Raw genomic sequence first — 26415 nt, forward strand, 5'->3', positions numbered from 1 at the left:
TTTGTTTAAGGGCACTACTTCTGTAAATCCCATTTCCTTACAAGGGCTCCTTACCCCAACAATCTCCTACTTCCCTTCAGTCTTCCTCAAAGCCTGGTCCCAGAACCAAGAACATCAGTATTGCCTGGGGAACTTCTTAGCAATGTGAATTATCAGCACACCTGCAGCCCAAACCTGAATTAGAAAGGGGGAGGTTGGGGGGGGTGGGCAACGACACACATAGGACACAGACACACCACCAGTCTGTGTTTTAACAACACTTCCATGCTGAAGTTATCGATAATCATCAGCCTCTGACACCAGATAAAATACCCCAGATTCAGGTATGCTGTGGAGACCACCTGAGTCCAATGCCAAGACATTTCCTGGGTACTTACCCCTTTTCAAGGTACCAGGCAAAATCTAGAATGAAGGAAACAAAGAGGGAAGCAACAGTGCCAGCCCAATTTCTTTCCTGAAGTCAAGTAGAAAGAGGTTAAACGAAGCTTCTGTGAATGCCAAGTTGTAACATGGTTATCTTTCATCTCATTTTTTCAATTCCATCCACCCTGCACAATCTTACCTGCTATAATCAACTCTGAAATGTGCAAGTTTACAACAGAATAAGGAAACAAATACTGAGTTTACATCAAAATAAAGGTAAAACAAATGTGTACTGCGGGGAGAGGAGCAAACTCCAATTTCTCTTTGATGACCCTTGTTAATGACTTAACAGAAGTTTATTAACAGAAACTAAACAGCAATTTTAATTAGTAAGTTCAATAAAAACAACAACCATGTAGAGGTTCCTTAATAAGTATATGAATGCAAGATAAAAGATCCTGAAACGCTTGAAAAAGCTGCAACACCTCTTGAAGAACACCAGCCTGATGAACAGACACAGGTCCGCAGCAGGTGTGGCATGACATCCTGGGAAAGCCTGGCCTGAGAATTAAGCGAACCAGAGATTTTCATTCTCCACTTCGTATTCAACTCAACTGTGAAACATTCCCAAACTACCAACGCCCCCGGCCTTTACTCTCCTACAATCTGACAATTTCCCAAAACTAGCCAAGGGATCAACTGTGTATTTTTTTTTACAAGTGCCCCAAGTAATGTGATACAAAATTTACAAACCACGATGTTAATATAACCAGCTTTAAAATCCTGAAATAAATAAATAATATTAATAAAATTCTGAGATGTCAGAGAGGTTATCTTAAGTATATAATGCAGGAACGAGGTCATTGAAAATGTGAATGCTCAACCCACAGAATAAAACCTTGTCTTGATCATGAAGAATAAATTAACCAGGGCCATCTGGATGGCTCAATTAGTTAAGCTTCTGCATTCAGATCAGGTCATTTCCCGGGGTCCTGGAATGGAGCTGGCACTGGGCACACTGCTCAGCGGGGAGTCTACTTCTCCCTCTCCCAAATAAATAAATAGATAAGTAAATAAATAAAGACTAAATTAACTGAATTAACTCAGATCTTGATTTCTAATTTATGGGATAACATGCCATGCTTGGGCTATATTTTATTAACATTTTGTGATTATTTCAGGCTTATACTCAAAGACAATTTAAGTACAGGGGTGCCTGAGTGGCTCAGTTGGTTAAGCCTCTTACTCTTAGTTTCAGCTCAGGTCATGACCTCAACAGGAGGTGGAGTCCAGCACCAGGCCCCAACCTGGGCGTGAAGCATGCTGCAGATTCTCTCTCTCCCTCTCCTGCTCAGGCTCTTTCTCTCTCATAAATATTTTTTTTTAAAATAACTTATAATTTGTTAATAATTGGAAGCTTTTTAAATTAAGTAAAAATGTGGAAACTTCTACAGCCAGAAAATTACCACAAAACTGGGGTTAATTCTGGTTCTATAATGCAACATATAAAGTGTCCATAAAGTGTCACATTTAAAGTCTGCAATGCTTCCATTTTAACCCAAGACAAAGAAAGACTTGAAGACTTGAAAAGTCTTTTACCCAGCTGCCTTTACATCCTCAAAAATAGTGAGCAAAACACCTTCCAAGTCATTGAAAACTGCCTCAGAGAAGCAATGCCCAAGTTGATAAGCAGAAAAAAGTATTTACCTTTTTTTAAGTTTGCCTCCGTTTTTCCTTAAAGATTTTATTTATTTATTTATTTGACAGAGATCACAAGTAGGCAGATAGGCAGGCAGAGAGAGAGAGGCAGGCTCCCCACCGAGCAGAGAGCCGGATGCAGGGCTCGATCCCAGGACTCTGGAATCATGACCTGAGCTGAAGGCAGAGGCTTAACCCACTGAGCCACCCAGGCACCCCAAGTTTGCCCTTCTTTTTAATCCTTTTTTGTTCATCCCATGGCTTGTCCAATTAGGAGAAAGTACAAAATGTTCACTATTAAAGGACAAAAACTTTTCCGAAGACTAGATTCTGCCTATCTTCGAGAAACGTACAATTCGGTTAGAGCCCATCACTCACCCCATTTCTTCTGCGTATGTGCCTTTGGCCAGCAAGTCATGACCACCTTCTACACACCTATGATTTCTGCTTCCACTTCTACACGTTGCCCTCTCCACTGCCCTCACCCGGACTCTCCTGGCCTCCTGCCTGTCCCTCCCAATCACCCATCTCACCACCTCCCTCCCTGCCACTTTGATCACACTGGTGGTACAGAAAAACTACTCCATTTAATTTTACAATGTAAAGTGTACTCTATCCTCGTGCCCCTCAGTCTCATAGAGTGTACTCTATCCATCCCTGGGTCTGACAGAGTTTGAGAGTTCATTACTACAGATAAATGCGATAATTTCTAACTGCACAAAAACATTTATAAAACATAAATAAGTAATCTACACAAAAATATTTGCCAGTAACATAAAAGATAAAGTTGGTCTATCTTTTACTATTAGATAGCCTTAAAAAATATTTTCCAAGATGTTCCCAGCCTACTTCTCATAAAAGGAAAAAAGTTATCAGAAGAATGAATAGAATAATCATTCCCTCGTGCTTTTTATTGGTAAGCGGACCTAACCCATATAATCGGCTTCTTCAGAATAGCTATGTTTTTAAAAACCCCTCTTACCTGCATTCATTATCCTAATTTGAAAAACTGGGAGTAAACATAGTTAAGTATAATAACAAACAAAAAGGGAAAAGAACCTCTCTGTGAAGTAACTCAGAATTTTTTCATCACTTTAACATGAATTTTTAGCAGTTTATTAGTGACTTTCCTTTATACTGGATGCCCAGTAGGTGCTGGATAGGTTCTGGGATACAAAGATCAGTAGATATGACCCCCACCCTTGAAGAAACCTACCCTCCAAAGAACCCTTTACAGTCTTCCTTAAAGACACTTCCAACATGCTGTTTTCCATTTCAAGTTCTAAGAGTAAAAAACACAGAAAGAAGAAAGCAAGACCCCACAGACTACAAGCTATGAAATGTGGCAGACAAGTGAGGTAATGGGACACTGTTCACTCTTCTGAATTAGCAGGCAGGCATGCAAAGATCTGAGACATTTAAGGAACTCCAAGCAGTGGTACCTTCAGAAGTAACATTTTAACATTTGTTCAAGTCTGAAAGGCAAAAGGGCACACAAGCTAAATTCCCATCACCTAATTTTTGAAATGTGTTCTTTTGAAGCATTACAACAAGAATGTGAAGACATCTTAACGACTGAGCTACCCGGGTGCCCCAAGACATCTAAGAGAAAATTCTAACCAATCCCACAAGTTCACGTAGGCTCTCCTGGGATATTTTAAAAATGACAGGTAACGAAAATGAAGAGTCATTCAATGTCTACCCTTACAATGGCTCCTATTTACTGGAGTTTACAAGGACTCTGAAACTTTCTACACAGTATGTCATTTAATCCTCGGGGTGACACTTCAAGACCAATATCGTCATTCCCAACTCTACAGATAAGGAAACAGAGGTATGGAGAAGTAACTAATTCTATGATATACAAGTAAGATGCAAGGAAGTCCTAAACTAGGTAATCTCGCTCCAAAACCCCCAAGATCTTACCCATATGCCTTACAGCCCTTCAGTCATGCCAAAGAGCAGGACGCACTAAATGCAGATTAAAATCCGTATGAAACTTGGATCCCCTGGCTGGCTCAGTGATAGAGCATGTGACTCTTGATCTCAAGGTCCTGAGTTCAAGCCCCACACTGGGTGTGGAGCCTACTTAAAAAATTAAAAAAAAAAAAAAAAGTAGTATGGAATTTAATCGAAATGTAAAAGGCAAGGCATACCCAGAGGAACTGCTCTGTAGGCCTGTCTCAATATGGCCCCTCGGGCCTGCTGTGAGAGTTAACTACCTATCACCCCAAAGGAAAGCAATAACTAAAGCTTGAGCTACCACAGAGCTTACTTTAAATGCATGGAACAATGGGCTGGTTTTATCCACAACTTGCATCTGAACAATATATACATTCCCATTAACATTCATCAGACCCCATGAAAGCAAGCCTAGTATACGCAGGCAGTAAAATGGAGGCCAGACCTTCTTCTACAGATTTCCATGAGCAGGATAATCACATCATAGCCCACGATTTATTGTGACATCTCCTTAGAACAAAAATAATCAGCAAAGCTGCATCCATTACTAGATAATGGTGATGACAAAGGCTCTTCCAATGGATACGTATTAGCGTTATCCCCACCTCAGGAAAGAAGAGGGAGGCTGAGAGGTTAAGCATTAGCTAGCGGACAGCCAGGGATCATACTATATAGCACTGACTTTGAAAACATCATCTTTACAACTTCTAACAGATCAAATCACTAGAACTTTACACGGAGAAAAAGGCCAACGTCTGACAACGTAATATTGAGTGAGGTTTTATCTGTCTTAATTATGCAAATGCAAGAACAGCAATAAACCATCAAGATAACTGGCAAGGGCAGAAGGAGAAGGACAGAAAGCAGCAGACACACTGGGTACCTCCCTTGACAGGGACTTTACACCTCCCGGGAAGCAACATAATTTGACACTGATGTAACCCAGTCTCATGACATGACTCAGTCCCAGCGTGATGACAGCTGCAAGTACCACCACAGACCTTCCTCCCATCCCTTCCAGAAACTGGACTTTGCTCCAGGCCCACTAGTACTTACCAGCCCTTGTGGGGACCACGCTACTGGTCAACTTCTAGTTGCTCAGCAACAAGCTTGGGTCTGAAAGAGGCCTCTTAGGTCCACCCTGAGAATGCCTGCTTGCAAGTAACAGCTGCACATGTCTATGTGTGACAGAAAAGCCAAATCGTCACGTTCAAAATAAACCTCTCAAACATTTCAGCGATCAGGTATACTCCAAAACACTGAGACCCAATATTACACACATACACCAGGCAAAAGACTGCTTTGTCCTGAAGCTACCATTTAAGAGCCATAAGATGAACCGGCAAATTAATGGAGTACTTTCAAAGTTTTCCTAGAAACTCAGACCCTCCCTGCTTAGTCCTCACTGGAGGACTGTGGAGGAACTCTCCCCAAATACAGTTCTGGAGCAATCAGAAAGATAGGATACTGGAGCTAGCCTGGGCAATTCTAAAGGATTTTCAAGGGAGCCCCAACTCTTCAGGATAACATCTCAGATTAGCAATCAGTGACAAACTGCCCTCCTCCTCCACTGCAAAAGAAGTGAATTTTCAAGGCAGTTTCTCAAAATTCTAGTCTTGTAAAAAGAAAAAAATATTTCAACTTAAAACACATTCTACAAATATACTCAACAATGTAACGAATGCTTGCGAAGATGCAGAGGAAGGGAAGTCACTCACATATAAACCACCCAAATATTTCTGATGGAACACTTGTTTGCAGATGTCAGCCAAGGTAAGAGTTCAATCAGCCTTAGCAGACAAGCCTCATTCCCCACAGGTCTCCTTCCTTGGTTTTAAGCCAGTAAAACAAGCATTTCTTATTTATATGCAGAGTCTGCCTTAAAGGAGTAGACCATATAGAAGCTTCGCTTGTGAAACTATAGTCTACCTCAGGTTGTAAATCCTCGCTCTAACACCATTCCTGTCATTTCTCCACAAAGCCAGAGACATGCGTTCCTCAGGACCTGTCATAAAATTCTAAGCAAGAATGACAGGGCAGTGTTTTAATGTGCCAAACAAGTCCAAATGAGAGAAGTACCAAATGAGGGAATTTAAAAAAAAAAAAAAAAAGTAACGTTTAAGTCCCTGTGGCAGTCTGGGTGCTGAATCACACAAAGAGGGGCAGGGGTGGGGGACAGACGAGGAGATTCAGCAACATGGAACCACTCTCCATGGCGTCATTCACAGAGTCCCTGAGCAGAGCGTGGTGTTCAACGATACAGTCTCCACGCTCAATGGGGCAGGAGGAAAATCCAACACAGAGCTGAAGGCGGCTTGCAGAGAATAAGGAGGGGAGGGGAAAGTGCCCCACTGTCATGGCAGCCAAGCCACAGCCCGGTCGGAGCAGGGGTCTCCTCGAGCTCCCCTCCTACCACACGCTCTACTGTCATTTCTAGGTCTCAACCCACTCACTGCAAGTGAGCAGAGTAAACCACATCTGCAAAAGACGTCCATTTCTTGTGGGCAAAACGCATCAGCATTACATTTCTTTAAATAGTATTCTTTATTAAAATAATGGTGCTTCCCAAGCATTTTACTTTAATCTTTTTCTTCTGTCACCATGACATCCACCTATTTTCTTCAGGCTCACAGTCTGTATATAAGTCTTAAAACACAAATTTACACACACACACACACACAAATGAAAATTGCAGTTTTAGGGGTGCCTGGGTTGCTCAATTGGTTAAGGGTCTGCCTTTGGCTCAGGTCATGATCCTGGAGTCCTAGGATTGAGTCCCATGTTGGGCCCCATGCTCAGCGGGGCAGGCTGAAATGGGGGGTCGTCCGCTTCTTCCTCTCCCACTCCCCCTCCATTTCTCGCTAATAAAATAAAATCTTTTTTAAAAAATTGCAAGTTTTAATATTGGAATATGAAGTAATATGAAAGTACCTTAGATTCTCAACATGTTTCTCTCAAGGAAACTGACGAGCTTCAATTATCCAACATTGTGGGAAATGAAAGTCCTTCTAAGGAGACTTGAGAGACCATGAGAAAAGTGCTGAACTACACATCTTAAAGCTCCCAGCACAATGGTAGAATTTAAAAGCAAAATCGTCACACCTGATGGGATGCCAGGGTCCGTTCAGGGATCTAGTCAGCAATCATTAAGAGGCTGTGGGGCTGGTGAGCAGGTTGAGGATACTGTGTCGCAACTAGGTTCCCAGTCTAATTCAAGAGCCCCAGACTAGTGCGCACAGATAACCAGACTGTTGCGGACAATGCCACCTCCACCTGCTCCTCCAGGAACGCGGAGGTCGGGATGGAATGGACTGGTCTAGGAGGGCTCCTGGAGAGACAGATCCGGAGCCCTAAAGGAAGTGTACTATTTGTTTTGGCTGAAGGATTTTATAGGGAACAGAGAAATGGCCCAGATAAAAAGATGGCATGTGTGGACAGGAAGGAAGACTGCGTTGCCAGCCCCTCGGCCCAAACAAGGATATGAAAATAATGGGACAGACCTGCAGCTGCCCTCTATTAATTCCTGAATTTAAGCAAAGTCAAGAATTCATATTGATTGCTAAGATCTCTTTTTTCCCCCCCTAACAATTGGCTCTTTATACTTTCATCTGGCCCAGGAAAGAAAAATCTTTTGTCTAGGGTGCCATAGGTACAGTGCTGCCTCCAAGTGAGAATAAACGATGACCTCTTGGGGCCCTTTCAAGACCTATGATTCATGTTTCATGGAAAATATTGAGAAATGTTCCATTAGAAATGAATCTGCTTTCACAGCATACTGTAGGTTTCCTGTGTTTTTCTTCCTTCATTATCACCAAAGACATTCTCATGAAAACAAAATCTTGTTTTTCCCCCCAGAGTAACCATATTCTTTATATTGATTTGCTCCGAATTTCCAAACTGCCTTTTCATGGCATCACAGTGAGCTTCTGCTGTCTTTTCAGTGACATCATGAATGTCCTATAGACAAATTCGACTACGAGTAAAGAGGGTTGACTTCAAGTAGTATAATTTCAAAGTTTCCAGGAAGGCCTGGCAATCAACTTGGTTCCCTACCCCAATCCCCGCCCTCCACCGCAGCAGCAATCCCTAACCTGCTGAAATATCAGTGCTGAAATAGCCAAGTTATTAAACCTCCAGTTTCAAATAGTGCTATAAGTGATGGTTATGACTTCAAAATTTCCAGAAAGGCCACTTCCAACCACCACTCCTACACACACACACACACACACACACACACACACACACACACACACAAAACCACCACCTCCCCGCCTGCTGGCTGGGGTTGAAAGAGCACAACTAGAGCTTCATTCTCCTCACTTTAATCTCCACTAGAACGCAAATGCTTCTTTCCCAAGTTCCCATTACAATATGATCCAATTTCAGATGGTTTCCTGATAGGTTTTTAAAAGGTAAGCAAGAAGACTGCCCCCCCCCTCGCATTACCAGTCCTCTCCCACTAGACGCTTCCTCTTAAGCAGCTGGAGTCGCAAGCCCCACCAAGAAGCTCAGCCCACCCCAACTCTGGGCCCGTTCCTAATTCAGGACAGAAATAACTTAAGGAATTCTAAATCAGTACTCCTGTGTCATACTGTGTTCTATTAGTTCTGGTAATAGTACATCTGTCTTATCCCGAAGACCCAGTCTCTGAAAACCATCTCTACTTGATCTTGGCTATCTGAGTACTAATCCTGGTATCCTGCTCAGAATCCTGTTATTCCAGGAACAGGAACCCACCTCGCTCCTGTCACATGCCCAAAGGGAATGGAGTCCTACTACAGGAGTTCCCGGATGTAAAGCCACAGAGCAAGACAATAAAGAGTTCATGTTCTCGAGTCAGACGTACCAGGGATAGAAACTCAACTCTGCCTCTTCTAACTATGGGAATTTAGGTGTATAAATTAACTTCCAGAGGCCTCAGCCTCATGTTTATCTATCATACTCATTAACAGAGAATATAACATAAGAGCTAAATCGGGGCAACAACAGGGATGTTAATGAAGTGAAAGAGTAATAACATTACAATTTGTGTTGGAATTTACAAATACATTGCCTATTGCCACATTCTATGATGATATTCTCCACCCACCTGGAGTGAAGCATTCACTAACTTACACAGGAACTCAAAAGAAGGCTTGGGGGCTGGGGGGAAGCCACCACTCAGTGACTGCCTATTATGCAATGGTGACAGTCAATGGGTCTGGACTCCAGGTTGCTTCCAGCTCCCGCAATTCATTCTGTTGTTCCAAGGCTTCCCAAGCCCTAGCAAACTAATTAGCTCCCTGTCCTGGTCCCTTGCACCCAATCCTGTCATTTCAATTAATTGGGCCAGGTACCACCACGCCCCAAATGGAGATAACCATAGTCTATGGGTGTTCAGAAGAGAACAAAGAATAGGAAGACTAAGGAAGCCCAAGATAAACAGCTCCCCAATTGTGCTTTAGTCAAAGGCATTTCTGAAATCACTGGATGGGGTGTTAATGTCACTTATCTCAAAGTATCATCATGAAAAAATACAAAGCTTCCATTGTGAATAGAGTGAAATATTTCCAACATTTCCTGGAGAATACACCAATTACTGACATGAACACACACACGCACACAAAGTGGGGGAGAGACTAACCTGATGAACACACGTGAGCACACGCACACACGCACCCATGCACGCGTAACAAAAGCAGGTGGCATAGAAGAGTGGATTTCATATATGTAGATCTACTCAGCAATCCATTGCTTTTATGGTTTCAATAGAAAGTATTACACACACTCAGTTGTAGAGGAACACAGTCCACCGGCCAGTTAATTCATGGGGCTCCCATGTTCCCATGATCAGAAGCTCAAATTCATTCTTACTGAATTGAAAATACCAGGTTTATTCTATGTAGGTGAAATGACTTTTTATCTAATTTTTCTAGCATGATCCTTTTTCGAAGTGGATTTTGAGGTTTTATTTGTTGATAATACCTCTTTATTACAGAACTACAAGTAGGTAAAAGATTTTATATCCCATACTATCTTAAAATATTTATTTCCTCCTTTCTTTTACCTTAAGTTTCTTTGTATGACTCATCACCAAAGACTAGATTCGGTTTTTAAATGGCTTAGAAAACCAAAGATCAATCTCAGGAACATAATGGTCAGAGAAATGCAAAAATCATTAGTAAAATGTAAAAAACATTAATAAAATGGTTAAGTCATTTTGGATTATCTATCTGCAATTAAAACTGGCTGGGCCTGAATCTTTGAAAACACTCTCATTTCTCCAGAAGTAGAAGTTTTTTTCCTAGTTTTTGTACCTACAGGAACAAAATTAAGTAACAAAACTACAAAGTGGCATGGTCTGCTATTAAAAAAGCAGTAGAAAAATCACCTTTTTTCATGCAGCTCATTACCAGAAACTAAAACTGAAGGGCATTTCACTTCATTCATTTCTGCATTGGTGAGCAAGTTCAGAAATTAAAGATGAGGGCTCTGATCAGATTCTTGGCCAATCACTAACCTAGTACTGAATTCCATTACATGCCAATTTGCTATTTGCCCTATAATCGCAATCACTGCCAAAAAGAGCTACTGCAAACACCGCCGCCCGACACAGCAGTGTTTTCAGACTAACTATGTATCTGGACTGAGCATCCTGTGGTTCATAGTATCTAAGCCATTTCTCTCCAAAGTGAACTACAATGAGGCGGCACTGGATTATACAAACAGGAAGTAACCGAAATGCCCTAGGAGCTACGCTTAAAGAATTACACCCAAGGAAGTGTCACCTACAGCTGGAACTTACTTAGAAGACAAGATTCTGGACTCTGAGCTGATGCTGTAATGGAGTTAAGACATTTAGAGAACTTCTGAGGGACTATTCCATATATGGAGGGCCATGAATTGTTAGGGACAGGGGATGGACCATGATGGGCAGCTTTTTAAGATGGCCCCCAATGATTTCGGCCTGCTGGTGTTCCCACACTGTGCAAATTCCCTTTCTCAAGTGGATTGGACCTGGTATCACCCCCCTGCCCTCTAGTTGCTACTCGGATGAAGCCAGCTGCCTCACAGAGAAGGCTTAGCAAGGAACTGAGGGAAGCCACCTGCCAATAGCCCACAAAAACCTAAACCCTACCAACAACCCCTCAAGCAAGCCTGGAAACAGACTGACTCTTAGACATACCTTCCAAGGATGGCCGCTCTAGCCCACACCTGGATTTCAGTATCTTGAGAGGCCCAGGGCTGTGGGACAGAGCTAAGCTGGACCTAAATTCCTGACCCACAAAAACTGAGATAATAATGTTGTTGTTTTAAGCCTCTAAATTTTGGAGCAATCTGTTAATCAGTAAAACAAGTAACAGATACTTACTACAGATCTTACCTCAAAAAACATCATCTCGTTGGCCTCACATTATGTATTTGAAAGTTTTAACTAATCTGAAAAAGTTATTGTTCTCAATTGACAATTTGAGGTCCTTCAAAATCTCAACATTTTCCAAATTCCATAATATATTAAAAAATACTGCAAGTCTTCCCAAGTTAAACTCACTCACTTAAAAGTCAACAGAACACTAGAGGTATTTACCTTTGCCCCTTTATTTATCATAGGCCTACATTAGCATCGAGACTCTATTTCACAGAAAGAGTAAAACGTTTTTAAAAATCCAAGATAAGTGATATGGAGACACAAAGAACAACTCTACTCCCTTAAAACAAGAAATAAAAGAGAAACTCCTCTCGTTAGAGGCTTACAAGAATTTCCTTACCTTGAATGCACTGAAGTGTTCCATCCTCTGCTCTTATTGTGAAAGTCTCACCTGGATTAACTTGAACCAGAATGACCTGCAAAATAACACATTAATTTCAATTTAACACTAGAGCATCTTGGGCTTCTCTTCCACAGTTTTATTACCTGAATTTATGCACTAGACAGGATGTGTGCGGCACAGAACCCTGTATCAACACAAAACTTAGGATGGGTCTTAGACCTGGTTCAGAGTTGAGGGGGGTCAGTATACCCACTTGAATATAGCTAAGTGAATTCTCCTGCATTGGTTATGATGTTACATACCTAAAAAGCTCAACTTTTTTTACTCTCACACAATTCCTTTTTTTCTTTCACTAATTTAGAAACGAGAAATCAAGAAGAAACGAGACCAGATACTATGCTTATAAGGGGAAAAAGGCACAGAGAAACGTGGCTCTGGGCAAACACTGCGGCACACATTCTTCCTAAGTGTCCATTACTGATTCGGGTTGTAGGAGTCCACTGTGTAACAAAAGGCAGCAATTTGTAAGAAAAATGTTCAGAAAATAAAGTATCTGTGTAAGTTCTGGAATTAGTAATACACACTATAAAATAAATGAATAATAATATTATAAATAGGTCTCAAACACTCAAATTTTTTAATCTGTTATCTAAATGTCAGTGAACATTAGTATTTATTTTAAAAAGTTTATTTACTTATTTGAGAGAGAGAGAGAGAGCGTGCGCACACCAGAGCACCCAAGAGTGGGAGAGTGGCAGAGGGAGAGACCCTTTAAGCAGACTCCCCTGCTGAAGCGAAGAGCTCCATGGGGGCTCAATCCCACAAGCCCTGAGATCACAACCTGAGCCAAAAACCAAGAGTCAGACACTCAACTGACTGAGCCACCCAGGCGCCCCTAATATTTAATCTAAGTAGGCAACTTTCAAGGCTAGACCATGCAGAGCCATGGCAAAGTATGTTCTTCCAAGAGCCTCAGTTTTAGATCTCATCTAGTTCTTCAGGTAACAACAGGGGAAAAAAAAAAAAATCACTGGATTTACATCTAAATACAAACCAAAGGACATAATCTAAGCTTAAAAACTGAGGTGAAATATCACACCATGGGCAAGGTTGACACTACGAAAATACTGACTGTCCATTTCTGGAAACTGGACAGAGGTCGGTGTCACATTCATCTCAGGGTTCTCCGAGCAAGCCTTGTCCCTCCCTGCGTCGAAACCATCAGGCGTACCGTTCCCTGTCCTTCTTCATCTCTGCCTGCCACCCACCTTACTCCTTCCCTGACGAGTGACTCATGCCTATTCATTCCTGTCAGCCTAAGAAGTGGAATCAGCTTTTCAGGACAGGACAGGCCTCCCACCGTGTGTCGTAACACAGGTGTGTGCGCCCTTGCACACATCTGTACATCTGTACATCTCCTTCCTAGAACTGACAACTCCAGTGAGCTCCGCAATTATTCTAGGGTCTGTCTTTGCTTCTTTAATATTGACTCTGTAAAGACTTAAGGGCTCAAAACTGTACACGGCCTAGAATAAGCGCTTGATAACTATTTCTACTGAATGAATAATCAAAGTTGTAAAAACACAAGGAAAACCAGTGCAAACAATATTTTAACTTAGAAATTAAGCTTTCATAATATTCAATTTAAAAAGTCAAGTTTTTTTTAAAAAGTCAACTTTATTTACTGCATGTACCTAAATTTCTGTTCCGTAAAAATGTTTTGAGATCAGAGCCGTTTCATCTTTAAAATCTAAACCTTTAATATCCATGTATTTTGTTTCTTCTAATAATTCACCACAGGAGACACTGTTAGGATATTAAAATTATTTAAATCAGGAAATGCATTAACTGGAGAAAACAAGATCATTCAGGAAAAAGCAGTCCCAGCTTCTCCCTGGTGCTTCTCATTACCTTGAATTATAACGGTGGTTTCAAGGCAATTTATTTTTCCTGTACAGTAACTGTGTCAATAATCTTTCAGTCTTAAGTATTCAAATTATCACCAATGTAAACACACTGTGCCATTTTAAGAACTCAAAAGGAAATCCCTTCAGATCTCTATAGAGTGATTAAAACATTTCAATTGCTTTCTTGAAACTGAGCTTTTAAAGGCATTCCTAACATGAAAATAGTTTCAATTTAACTTTATTCATACATAAACATAGAACATAACTCAATTATAACAGAATTTTAAAAAACACTCCAATAAAGAAAATTATCCGTGTCTTTTTAAAAGTCCTTAGACCAATTCCAACATTACTGTAATAGAGCAGAAATCAGTTCTTGTGTTGAAACCTCTAGGGGTAAGACGTATAATACAGGCCTGTAGAATTAATTAGTTAGGAAAAATAAAAATCAAAGGACACCATGACTATGCCCCAGATACTCTCTGACAATCCCAAATTCATATACTCTGTCCTCCACCGCTCTCATAATTGTCAGACAATGTGTCCTGAATGGAGGTCCTGAAAGTACAATTCACCAGTATTATGGAAAGTCCCAAGCAAGAAAAGGGATTTCTGAACTGGGGTACACTCCACATTCCGTCACATTACCTGCTCCTCACATGACATGAAAAGTGTCTGTAACGGTTCCTTAGCAGTCCCTGACACCAGGCCACCATTCAAAGCCTCCAAAAGCCATTTATGATAACCTCTCTCTGCTTACAGAGGCCGATTCCTGACCCCCACCCTGCTTCTTCAGGGGGAAAGGGGATAGGTAAAGAGCTTTTATGCATCCTACTAAAATACCTCCCTTCGAATGTTTCGTTCCTGTAATTTTCCCTGCTGCTGGGTTGCTATGGCAACCAGATTATAATCTTCCAAGTTACCTCAGAAACCAGGCAAATCTCCTGCGTCCCAATATCAATATTTCTTAGTAAGAGCAAAAGTCATTATTTGAGCAACCCGCATTCATCCTGGCACCAAATCATTTTAAAAGAAAGCATTTTATTATACTGAGGTCCACTGACCACCTTGTTGTTTTCACTGTCAATAAAGGAGAGATAAAAAATAAAGTTTCGACACACACCAGTCCAGGGATCTCATCCCTGACAACAGACATGAATGAGAGGGCAGAAGTGAGCCTTCCATCACCCAGCCCTGAGGCACATGAGTCACGCCCTGGCAGGCTCCCTGCCCCTTAACCTTTCCTATGACAGCAGCCTGCCCCTCTCTCTCTCTTGACCTCTCTGCCCCTACTCTGTCTCCCTCCCTCCTTTCTCTCTCTGGCCACAAGGCAGACATAACTGTTACAAGTTCTCACAAATGCAGAATGTAAAACATCCTATCACTGTCCAAACCTCATCATTTTTTTGTCCACTCACTAAGCATTTCCTGCATTTCCAAAGTCAGTATTAAAACAATTCAAGCCGCATTCTGTATCTCGTCAGAGGAAAAAAGATTTTAACTCCTGATAGATTCTTCTCCTCCAGAGATGCTAAAATAGAATCGTGTTAATCAAATCATAAAAGCGTACTTCAGGCTACACTTGCTTCATCAGGTCAGTTTCACATCTGTTCCAGCTACAGGAACCAAGTAGCCCAAAATAATCAGAGGCAAGTTTGTCAAAAATTAATGACAAGTAAGTACCCATTCTTCCAAAATCTTAATAAAACAAGTAATAGAACTGATATCATTTAACTAAAAGCTTAAACAGCATCGTGAGAAAGCGCCGCCCAACAAGACTACCAAAACAGGCATCAATAGATCTTTCCTTTAAGGTATAAATCCAACACGGTTTCGTACCCAGTAGAGGAGGAAAAGGAAAGCTACTACTTCAATTTAAATTGTGGGTGGCTGATTAACCAGATCAATGATATGGAAGATCATTCCTGGAGGCAAATTCCTACTTTACACCTCAAAAAAATTCCCAGCCCCCTGACCAAACCAGCCACTGCCTATCACAGAAGCTACTGCTAGAGGACAGTACTGACCGACCAAAGATAGAATGTTACATTTGCAGTTTTCCTGTAAGTTAAATCCAATAGCCAGACACTCAAGATACAAACCGTGCCAGGAGAGGGGACCCTGTTCCATTCCGGAAGCTTCTTCCACTTGCCACACTCTGTGAGGCTTGTCTTACTCTGAACTGTGTTATGTATAAATGGATACCTCTCACCTGTAGTCAGCATGTATGATTATCCAACAGGTATCTTTAGGGGGGGAAAAATGAACCTAAAAGCTGCAGAAGAGTTCCACCTAAGGAAGGATTCTGTCAATAGGTAGTAACTTCTCTTTGAAGATTTTATTTATTTATTTGAGAGAGACTGAGAGAGAGAGAGAGAGAGAGAGCAAGCACGGGGCGGGGGGGGCGGGAGCAGAGGGAGACGGAGAGGGAGAAGCAGGCTCCCCTATAAACCTGACTCGGGCTTAATCCCACGATGCTGGGATCATGACCTAGAGCCAAAGGAAGACGCTTAATGACTGAGCCACCCAGGTGCCCCAAGAATATCTAATAACTCTTAAAAAGGGACTTATGATTATATGAGAGGAATAAGTGTACTTTTTTTCTGGATACACACACACACACACACACACACACACACACACACACACGCACACACTCCAGATTCCCAAACTCCACAGAAATCCTGCCTAGCTCCACCCAGGCTCTAGAAGGCCCAAACCATCCATCAATATACAACTTTGAGAACTGATTATGAGAAGAATAACTGCACTTTTTTTCTGGATATGCACGCGTGCACACACACACACACACACACACACACATATGCACACACTCCAGATTCCCAAACTCCACAGAAATCCTGACTAGCTCCACCCAGGCCCTGGAAGGCCCAAACTATCCATCACTACACAACTTTGAGAACCTGGTGCCTGGACTAGAGACCAGAGCTGGTCTCCAACAAACTGAAAAGTGAGCATCGTATGTTTTCTGAGTCCCCTCCCTTTGCTCCAAATCAGGAAAAGGGAGAAGATGGGCTGCAAATAACCAATAATTATCTGGTGGTGATAATACACCAAGATTAAAATATGACAGGTAAAATAGAAAGGTACTAGAAGATGATGAGAAAGTACTGATTGTCTTATCCGCTCACCTGTCCTACCTGAAGCCTAACTCCAAAGCTGGCAGGAAAAACACACACAAGACCAGGAAGCCCCAAGAAGTACTTACTCACTGGGTCAAGGCAGAGGGACACACATGGTACTGAAGCTGTTGCTCGCTCCAACACTGGTAGGACAAAACAGTCTTGTTTTGTTTCTTCCTGGGCTGTAGGACTCATTCAGTTTATTTTCTTCTTTTCTAAAGATTTTAACACCTAACGTGAGGCTGGAACTCACAACCCTGAGATCAAGAGTCCCACCCTCTACCAACTGAGCCAGCCAGACACCCCCAGACCTGTTCAGTTTAAAGCAAGGAGCAAGAAGATGCCAACGCTTCCAAAATTTTTAGTACTCTTGATGTCTTCAAAGAATGGAAGGTTCAAAAGTTGTCACCCTCAATGGACTATTACACATCTCTAAAATTAGCTCAGAATGATGTGGGCTACTTTATCAACTCCTTTTAACAGCATTTTTTCTACAAGGATTTCTACACAGCTACTATTAAACCCCTGTGGTCTGCCAGGTAGGTACTATTAACCAGATTACATAGATGGGGAACTGAGGCTTAAAGAGGGTAAGTGACTTGTGTAAAGTCAGGAAACTACAAAACGACTGAGTTAGCCCTAGAATCCAGCCCCACCTGACCAAAATGCAGGCTCTTCTATTACACAAATCGCCCCTCTGATAGGCATGGGCTTCACAAAATCAATTCTTTGTGATCATACTTTAATAAACAGTTACAAGGAGAGAAGAACTCACTTCACCGGGTCAAGGGTAAGTCTCCAAGATGGGCTCTAAGGACAAGATCTGTTCTGGGAAACCCAAGCCCACTCCCTACGCCAGGGCCCGTAACTCCCAATATGACAGTTGGGTGGTAAGGGAAACCTTAACTAACAACAATGGCTTTTATACTGAGTCAGGTTTACTCTCATCAAGTCCTTATCACGTCCTTGAACTCCCCTGGATTCCTAAGACGGACCAAGGAGTGAATCACGGGCTATCACAATCACCAGATGCCACTTCTCATGCCCCAACAGTAGGCATAAGAAAAGTAAAAGAGGACTCCTGGGACAATGGCAGCTAAGGCTGCTGCGCTTCCCAAAGCCACCTATGATTAACAAAAAGACAGGAACGGATTAATAGGTAACCAAGGGAAAAGAAATCAGACAAACCAGGGAGGACATTTTTATGCACTGAAATTACGCCAGTGCCTGCTGAAACTCTATACATTCAGAAGAGTTCCAAAAGCCCATTTCATGACAGTCCTCAGAAGAATGACTATGATATCTCTATTAATTTAGCCAATATCAAGAGTGACAAGAATGGGTCAGGCATTCCTCCAGGCACTGGGAATAGAGCCTTTGAGAATACAAAGTTCTGCTCACCTCAGGCTGACAAATAGAACTTAGGCAGGATGAAGAGGGGTAGAGAGGGGATAGAGTTTAAACAGAAAGAAAACATTTATAGATAGTGCTAAGGGCTATAAAAGGAATACAATGGCAGCTTGTAAGAAATCATACATTTCTACTCTAATTGTACACTGCCCTGAATAAAGAGATTCTATTACAAAAAGGGCTGCTGTTTAAGAATAAAAATATAGCCTTAACTTAAATGGAAAAAATGCGAAATGTAATATAGATGGCCAAAACTAGGTTAAAAGCCTCTTTTAAGAGAGCCACAAATGCCAGAGTCTAAGATTTCAACTACAGGACTTTCAAGATAAAAACCAAGAATATAAAAGACCAAAATTCTATGCAAGCTTAAGTATAGTTTCCCCGGCTAAAGTAACAGCCACCAAATACCCGTGGTGCATTTGAAGCACCACGTTTACTTAAATAATTTTAATTTTATTAAATACATTCTGCTCATAGCTCTCAGTGCCAACACTAGAACTCTTCTTCCTTTAGTTGACAATTAGGCTCACTGGGAACAAAATTTGGTTCTTGTCAACACCACTTCAGGGTTAATCCTTATAAAAAATGTCCATCAGGTTAAGACACAACCCCCTTCTACCCCTCAATTCCATCAATGCACCCCACGTCCATAGGCTGGGCTCTGGCCACACTAACAGGGAAGGTGCAGTTCAGGCTACTTTCCACCTAGCCAGGACTACCCTGCATGTGCATGGCACATGACAGTCTCCCACCATTCAGGTCCAGCCACCTCCTGTCTACTTTCGATTGGCTGAGAAAGTGTAATCCCATTCACGCTGATGTGGTACTTCCAGTCACGCCCCTCTGGTAAGCTATGCACTGAACTTATCAGAATCTCTACTATCAGAATCTCAAGCCCAGGTCAGGGAAGAAACATTTAACTGCCTATATTCCCAATATTCTAATAATTCTTAAACGGGTTTCAACATCGGCCATGTCATTCATTTTACACTGTTCTTTCCCCCTCTCAAAGAAATAATCAAGAAATAATATATCTGTGAAGAAATGTTCTCATCCTTATAACTGACAGGAAATCAGGTCCCACTATTTCATCAATCAATATTCTAGAGCTGACTTTTCTCTATTAGTATACTTTTTCAATTGCTTGAAATTAACACTACTATTGCTTGCTAGCATATGACCACTAACATCCAATCAGAAGTGAATACAAATAGGTCATACGCTAGGGTCTAGGAAACGTTACTGCACCTCCATAATCTAGAACCTTCGGTGCTGGTAAGGACCAGTGACCAATCTCTAAGAAAAAATGTGGCCTCTAAATAAAGAGTATTTAAAAAAAAGTTGTTGCCGCTTTTTATGGAATCTGCATTTTATCTTCTCCAAAACACCACCACCAACAACAACAACAAAACCACATAGCCAATTCTCATCTCTGACCAGATTTTCAGTTTGAGAAACATTCTGACTTTCCTTAAAAGCTCACCTCCCAACTCATTTGCATCCCAGTGTCTGTTCGGCTTCCCTGGATTCAGGCAACCAGAGTGACTTTGGAATCCATTCACAGAAGTTCTGAAATCTAAGCCCTTTACATCTACAAAATGGTTTGAATTACTTGGAAACGTGTCTAATTAAGACTATCCTAATGGAAGTCAGCAATAGAAAGTAATAAAATTATACCACAGTATGTGGAAATTTCCTACCAACTGCTCAGAACTCCAGAAGACCCTTTTCTGACCCATCAGCTGCCTTCTCAAAGCACACAGCAAGAATTAAACTTGGCCAGATTCTCTAAGAAGCATCAGGCATTTGCCTTTTTTAAACACTTAAGCAAGGAGCTTGGGAGGTTATCCACCATACATTCCAGGAAAACAGAATTATACAGCTGGATACTTTAAGATCATTTAAAAGTTTAGAGAAACTGTCCAGATCTGACGTTTCAAGAGCAACAGACTGAAAAACGCTCTTCAAAAATGTAATGCTTTCAGATTTTCCTTTCTAGATCTTGGTACCAGAGCTCTGTAAGCAACTGCTGGAAAGCTCGGCGCGCATCTGTACTCTTGGGCCCCAGATGATGAGATTCCTGGGCGCGCACACATACCAATTTGTACAAATGAACAGATTATTCCAATTCTTCTCTCATTTTGCACCGAGTCCAAATTCAGGACTGACACACTCGTCTCTGCAGACAACGAAGGAAAAATGTGACAAAGATTTTCCGGCCAGCCCCTCCCCTCCTCCTCAGCTGCCTGCAGCACACAAGCACACAGCGACTCTCTGCACGGCTCTAATCCGCAGGCCCGTTTATGCGCCATGACATCAGTGCAGTATAATGAGCCAAGTTTAAACTCCATCTGGGACAAATAACGTCCAGGCACACTGTGACTTCTTTTGTTTATATACACTGACTAAATATGTCTTGGTGGTAAATGAACTAACTCTTAAGATTTATTTCCCAAGGCCTCCAAAACAATATTCTGCACCCCTGAAGCAACTCCCGGCCTCCAGTTCTCTTTCCAAGGCTATGCGTAAGTGATTTTTAACAGAACACATGATTTTGAAACATATAATTAACATCTTGAGGAGAGACAAAATCCAAACAGCCCTTCATCAATCTCAAACAAAGAAAAGAGGAACTGGCTAGCGAATGGGTGTGGTATCATGGCTCAGGGTACAAACCCTGCAGGCCACTTAATTCTGTATTCCCCCTGAGAACAAGAAGCTAGCAGAGGTGAAAGATTTAAGAAACGCTCCCGTAGCCAAGTGGCCATTTTCTTTCTCTTTTAAGGATAAACTTAGGGTGTTTTTTCTTGTCATTCTGGCATTACTTAAGAGACATAATTATAAATTCAGCATGAAAAACAAGCTAATAGTTTCAAGTCTTACAATAAGTTTTCAGATTTCTTCAGACACAAAAACTGTGCCTCCGGGGTGATGTAATTTTTGAATGAAAATGAAAGGCGGGGTCTGGGAGGAAAGGAAGGCTGACCAAAAGGTCATCTCCTAACTCCAGGGGACAGGGAACCCCAGCTACTCTGTCTGGGTCCAAAGCTGCTGACCCCAGTGGGAACCACTCCCCCTGCGGCTAATCTCAGGGAAAGAACCACTGGCCTAAAGAAAGGGAGGAGCTCTAGTGACCCAGACCTCTGATGACCTCATTCCCAATTCCTCCTTCCAACTCAACTCTTGCCTCCAAGCCTCAGACACCACCACCACCACCAGCACCTGGTTAGCAATTGTCAGAAGCTGCAGATCCAAAATGATGACTATCACCTTCCAGAACCAACACGAAGATCACAGAACAGGAAGAGTCTTCACAATGAACTTTCATAATTTACTATCTGGCAAAACCCAGTCCCCAAAATCTCTCCCAACTCTTTTACCTGAACAAGACAATGAGCCATGCCCAACCCAAGCAACCCTACCCTTCTGGGAAGGTTCTAAATGGATTCAAATCCCAGTCCTGTGATTTGCCAGCTGGAAGTACTTAACCCTTCTCGCCTCCGGTTCTGTCTGTAAAAATGATCACCACCTTATGGGGTGTATGATTACTGGATGAAATGATGTATATAAGTGCTTAGCACCATTCCTCAAACAGTTATTATTCACTCCCTCCACCACAGAGGGAACAGAAAAATCAAAATATCAAATAAAAGCCATTCTTTCCACCAACTCAACTTACTGCCCACAAATAACCACTCAACTAAAAGCAGGAGACCAAAAGCCTGCTGGCGATCAGCAAGCTTACAGAGTAACATTTAGGTCTGAAGTAAATGCCAAAAACTCAGACACTTGGAATTCTTTCAATGTCAAACATCTGACCTTTAATGAATCTTCTACATTGTTACGGCACTGAAATCTCTGGAAGAGGCAAACCTTACAGAATCTTCTATCCTTGTTGTTAGAAAAAGGGTTAGGAAATGAGCCACTGCCTCCCTCCAAAGAAACAGCACACACCTGGTGTGAGGCCTATCTTCAAGTCTCCTTGAGGGAGGCTCTTTAAAGTTCCAAGGCCCCTTGAAGAAACATGACGTGCAGGGGACATCGATAAAAAATGGGAAAACTTGGGGCGCCTGGGTGGCTCAGTGGGTTAAAGCCTCTGCCTTCGGCTCAGGTCATGATCCCAGGGTCCTGGGATAGAGCCCCGCATCGGGCTCCCTGCTCGGCGGGGAGCCTGCTTCCTCCTCTCTCTCTGCCTGCCTCGCTGCCTACTTGTGATCTCTGTCTGTCAAATAAATAAATAAATAAAATCTTTAAAAAAAAAAAAAAATGGGAAAACTCTTCAGCACCTGACCCTCAGAAAACCACTTGATAAACAAGAAAATGGAGACTCTTTTTTTTTTTTTTATATTTATTTATTTGACACAGATATCACAAGTAGGCAGAGAGAGAAAGGCGGAAGCAGGCTCCTCGGTGAGCAGAGAGCCCGATGTGGGGCTCGATCCCAGGAACCTGGGATAATGACCTGAGCTGAAGGCAGAGGCTTAACCCACTGAGCCACCCAGGCACCCCGAAAATGGAGACTCTTGAGAGGATAATGTCCTCTGTCACCCAACTGCACCCTCCATGGACTACCCCGGTCTTTAAAACAGGTACTATTCACAGACAAGGTGTATATAAGCCCAAGGTCTGATTTCCCATCACAACCCCTAGAAGAAAAATATGGATGCTATTCCTTCGTAATTCATATTATATTCCTGTTTTATATATTACTTTTATTTTTCATCATGACTAAAGTCACCCAATTATAAATAGACAGTTTTTTCAGGATGCTTTTTATATGGACTTTTCACAAGGTAATGAGAAGACGGGCCTCAAACATACCCGTTCTGACAATACAAAACAAAAATTAAAAATGGCAAAGTCAGAAAAGATGTATGAGGTGCACAACTCTGGCCAATTCAGCTACCAAACCACATCACTAACTGAAGCACTCGCTTCAGGGTGTCAAGGTTTCCTTATCACATGAACTAGGACAATCCAGCACAAAGACCGAAGAAACTTCTATCTAAAGTAGTAATACGTTTCAGTCAGTGCTGCATTTTTTTAAACTACTTAGAAAACATATGGACATTTTAACAACACCTCTTAAAAATTAAGTCATGTAACATAAACGGGTAACAAGCACAAGCCCCCTTCTCTCGAAATCTCAGATTTGGCTCACATGATTTAATTTCCATTTCTTGAAAATAATAGGAATGGAACTTTGATGACTTTCTAGCTGACCTGCCCCCAAAGCTAGACCAGTCTGCTCCAGCTCATGCTAACTGCCCAGTTATTTGCAAAGCAGAAATCCCTAGCGAGGTAATTTTCTAAATGCAAGCTGTCCATTTTATCCAAATAAATGCACACCTACTCTACCCCAAGGAGTAAGGAATGATCAATAAAGAGTGAATCTAGGAGAGGCAGGGCCAAATATTCTAATTAATGATCATGCTAACCACACCTGCTGCCCATAAAACACAGTCCCTCTCGGCAATGATCTGATCTGATGGTAGCCTATTAAGGAAAAAGGCCCAGGGCTAAGAGGCAACACCGACCTCGACGTCAGAATGAACACTAAAGGGGCACACATGTGACTTCTTTTTTTTTTTTTTCTGGAGGCCCACTATAGCTTAGCTTCAACTTATTCTAAAGGTAGGGGGTGGCTGGAAAATTACTAAGAGGCACCTGGTTCTGACAAATCCCAATTTAAATGGGGAAATAAATGCAGTCTGAAGGCAGCTAAACCCAGAATTATGTCCACACATGGGGGTATATAGCTCAGTGGTAGGGCATCTGACTGCAGGATTATCTCCACATAATACTGTGTGGCTTCAGCAGCTGGCTCCTCCGCCCGCGGAGGGATTTCACATAGGGATTTGGAACTTAAAGATTCATGGTACTAATTTTATGCTACTTGCTCACTATTGTCTCGTTTGGAACGGAACATATATCATTTCTATATGATCCTATTTTTAAAATCAATCATTTGAAGAAAAAAAAGAAAAGTCTGCCAACATGAAAACAGTTATATGCAAACATATGTCTTACATGTAGATGGAGAACTATCCCTTCTCTTCTTCCTCTGTGTGTCTATGTATTATTTTTACTGCGCTATGAGATACAGCCATGGCTGTCGAATCACATTGAACATGACAAGTACACATTACCAAAAGAAAACAGACATGAGAGGCAGGAAAGCCATCATATTTAACCTTAACCAAAGAGAAAGTTAACACAGAAATGGTATGGAATGCCTCTTCGAGGTAATACCAGAAGTGTCTGCTTTTTAAAAAATTCTATTTCAATAAGCCCTCAAGGAAGTCTCAATTCTTGGAGCCTCTGAAACAAGATGATAAACACAAGTATTTGTATCGCTGCCCTTGGAATGCTGATAGCTTGCATCTGTCTGTGTTTATGTCCCTAACTAGTCTGTAAACAGTAAAATCAAGGCACCCTCTCGTTCCTTCTGCCCTTCCTATGCTTTACTAAGTGCTCAGTGTGGCACTGATCGGGGGCTCAGACTCTATTCACTAAAAAGGAGAGGCCAAAAAAAGACAACACTTGGGTCCTAACTTGTAAGACGGGTAACTGAAACCCTCCCACTAAGCCATATGAACCAGACCCCATGCCAGTTCATTTCGCAAGTCATGAGGAAAAAAAACTAAGAGGCTTGGGGTGCCTGGGTGGCTCAGTAGGTTAAAGCCTCTACCTTCGGCTCAGGTCATGATCCCAGGGTCCTGGGTTTGAGCCCTACATCGATCGGGCTCTCTGCTCAGTGGGGAGCCTGCTCTCTCCTCTCTCTCTGCCTGCCTCTCTGCCTGCTTATGATCTCTGTCAAATAAATAAATAAAATCTTAAAAAAAAACAAAACTAAGAGGCTTAAAATCACTTCCTAAGTATGACACACAAACGACCATGCCTGAAAAATCAAGCATTTTTGCTCTATTTGAAACACAAGATGCGTAAGCACACAATGCAATCTCAAAGGTAAAAATGTTAATTTCCAGGCTCCAACCTCAGACAAGCACAGACAGCAGGCAATGCAGAAACGGAGTGAAGGGGACAGAGTGGGGACTGAGGAGGACAGTCCCCAGCTGGAGCAGGCGGCTGCCACTATCTGCCAAGTGGGAAGACCAGTCCAGTGTTATCACAGAAAGATCCAGAATTTTAGGTAAATCTTCCAATTTTAAGTACTAGCACCTAATTATTATTTTTTATTAATTACATCAATTATAAAGAGACGGGGAGGAGAAGAGGGCCCGTGTGACAAATACAACCAATGGTCAGTTTTCGAGCCCTGGTTTGGATGAATTAAATTTGTTCATTTCATTCATCCATCAACCATTCCGAAGGACCGACCGGATGCTACCTCCAGCGCCAGGCATCGCTCGAAGAGGAGACACAGTTCCTGTTACTGAGTTTACAGGGCAACAGCCAAACGCTGAAGTAAGCTGAAAACAATCACGATGTCAGAACCACTGCAGAGTTTCAAACTGCCGTTCTCTCGCAGTGCAACTTTGCCACGCCGGTGTTTTTCCTTAATCCTCTCCTTTTTTGAAGGCGGCTCCATTTCTACCACTTGAAGGCTACGGACTGCAGTTTGTCTCTTGTTATTACTGCCTTTGGCTAATTAAATTCTGAAGTGTCTCTCAACCCAGACAGCTCAGAGTTGTCATAATTACATGTCGTACGTGGTAATTATTGTGGGTGCCACATATAACAACACCCTCTGATAATACGGCATCAACATTTTCCTTTACGAGACCGAGATTACACAGAGGCTATGACTTTCCAGAAGCCTTTGTAGTGAGCAGAATTGGCAGACCTAAGGCAGAGAGGACTGTAAAAATCAGACCACAGACCTGGATAAAACTCACACCTTTTTAAAGCAGGCCCTCAGAAGCAGGGGCGGCTGCCTGTGCTTCTGGAAAGTAGCTCGGGGCTGGGGAGGGGGGTTGGTGCTCACAGTCAGCATCACTGTGGGATCACTGATGCTGAGGAACAGACAGCAAGGGGTGGACAGCCATACTGGATGCATCAGAGGACCAAAAAGTGTCACTAACAAGGACACGGACTAGCCACAGCTGCAGAGAAGAGATGGCAGAATGTGCAGATATGGTTGGCTTAGGTCCCACTAACATAAGCTCTCCATGGAGTACACCAGCCTTACAGATCAGTGTCCCCACGCGGAGCAGAAAC

At 42.1% G+C, this 26415-nt stretch overlaps 1 protein-coding gene across 2 annotated transcripts in view; it reads right to left on the reverse strand.

Moving 5' to 3' along the window:
* LOC116862992 (fibronectin type III domain-containing protein 3B-like) overlaps window positions 1–26415 on the reverse strand; it is a 54026-nt gene that overhangs the window by 20272 nt on the left and 7339 nt on the right. Inside the window, exons 2-3 of one of the 2 annotated variants that reach the window (XM_032850459.1) lie at window positions 11772–11847; window positions 5025–5201 (exon numbers count right to left, since the gene is read on the reverse strand). In XM_032850459.1, the coding sequence (XP_032706350.1) occupies window positions 5122–5201; window positions 11772–11847 (156 nt within the window). In that variant the 3' untranslated portion in view covers window positions 5025–5121. Of the gene's footprint in view, window positions 1–5024; window positions 5202–11771; window positions 11848–26415 lie in introns of those variants that run through there. The other variant, XR_004381747.1, reaches the window with a different exon arrangement.

The sequence above is a fragment of the Lontra canadensis genome, unplaced genomic scaffold, assembly GCF_010015895.1.
Source record: "Lontra canadensis isolate GAN:19392208 unplaced genomic scaffold, GSC_riverotter_1.0 scaffold425, whole genome shotgun sequence".
In the NCBI taxonomy this organism is placed as follows: domain Eukaryota; kingdom Metazoa; phylum Chordata; class Mammalia; order Carnivora; family Mustelidae; genus Lontra; species Lontra canadensis.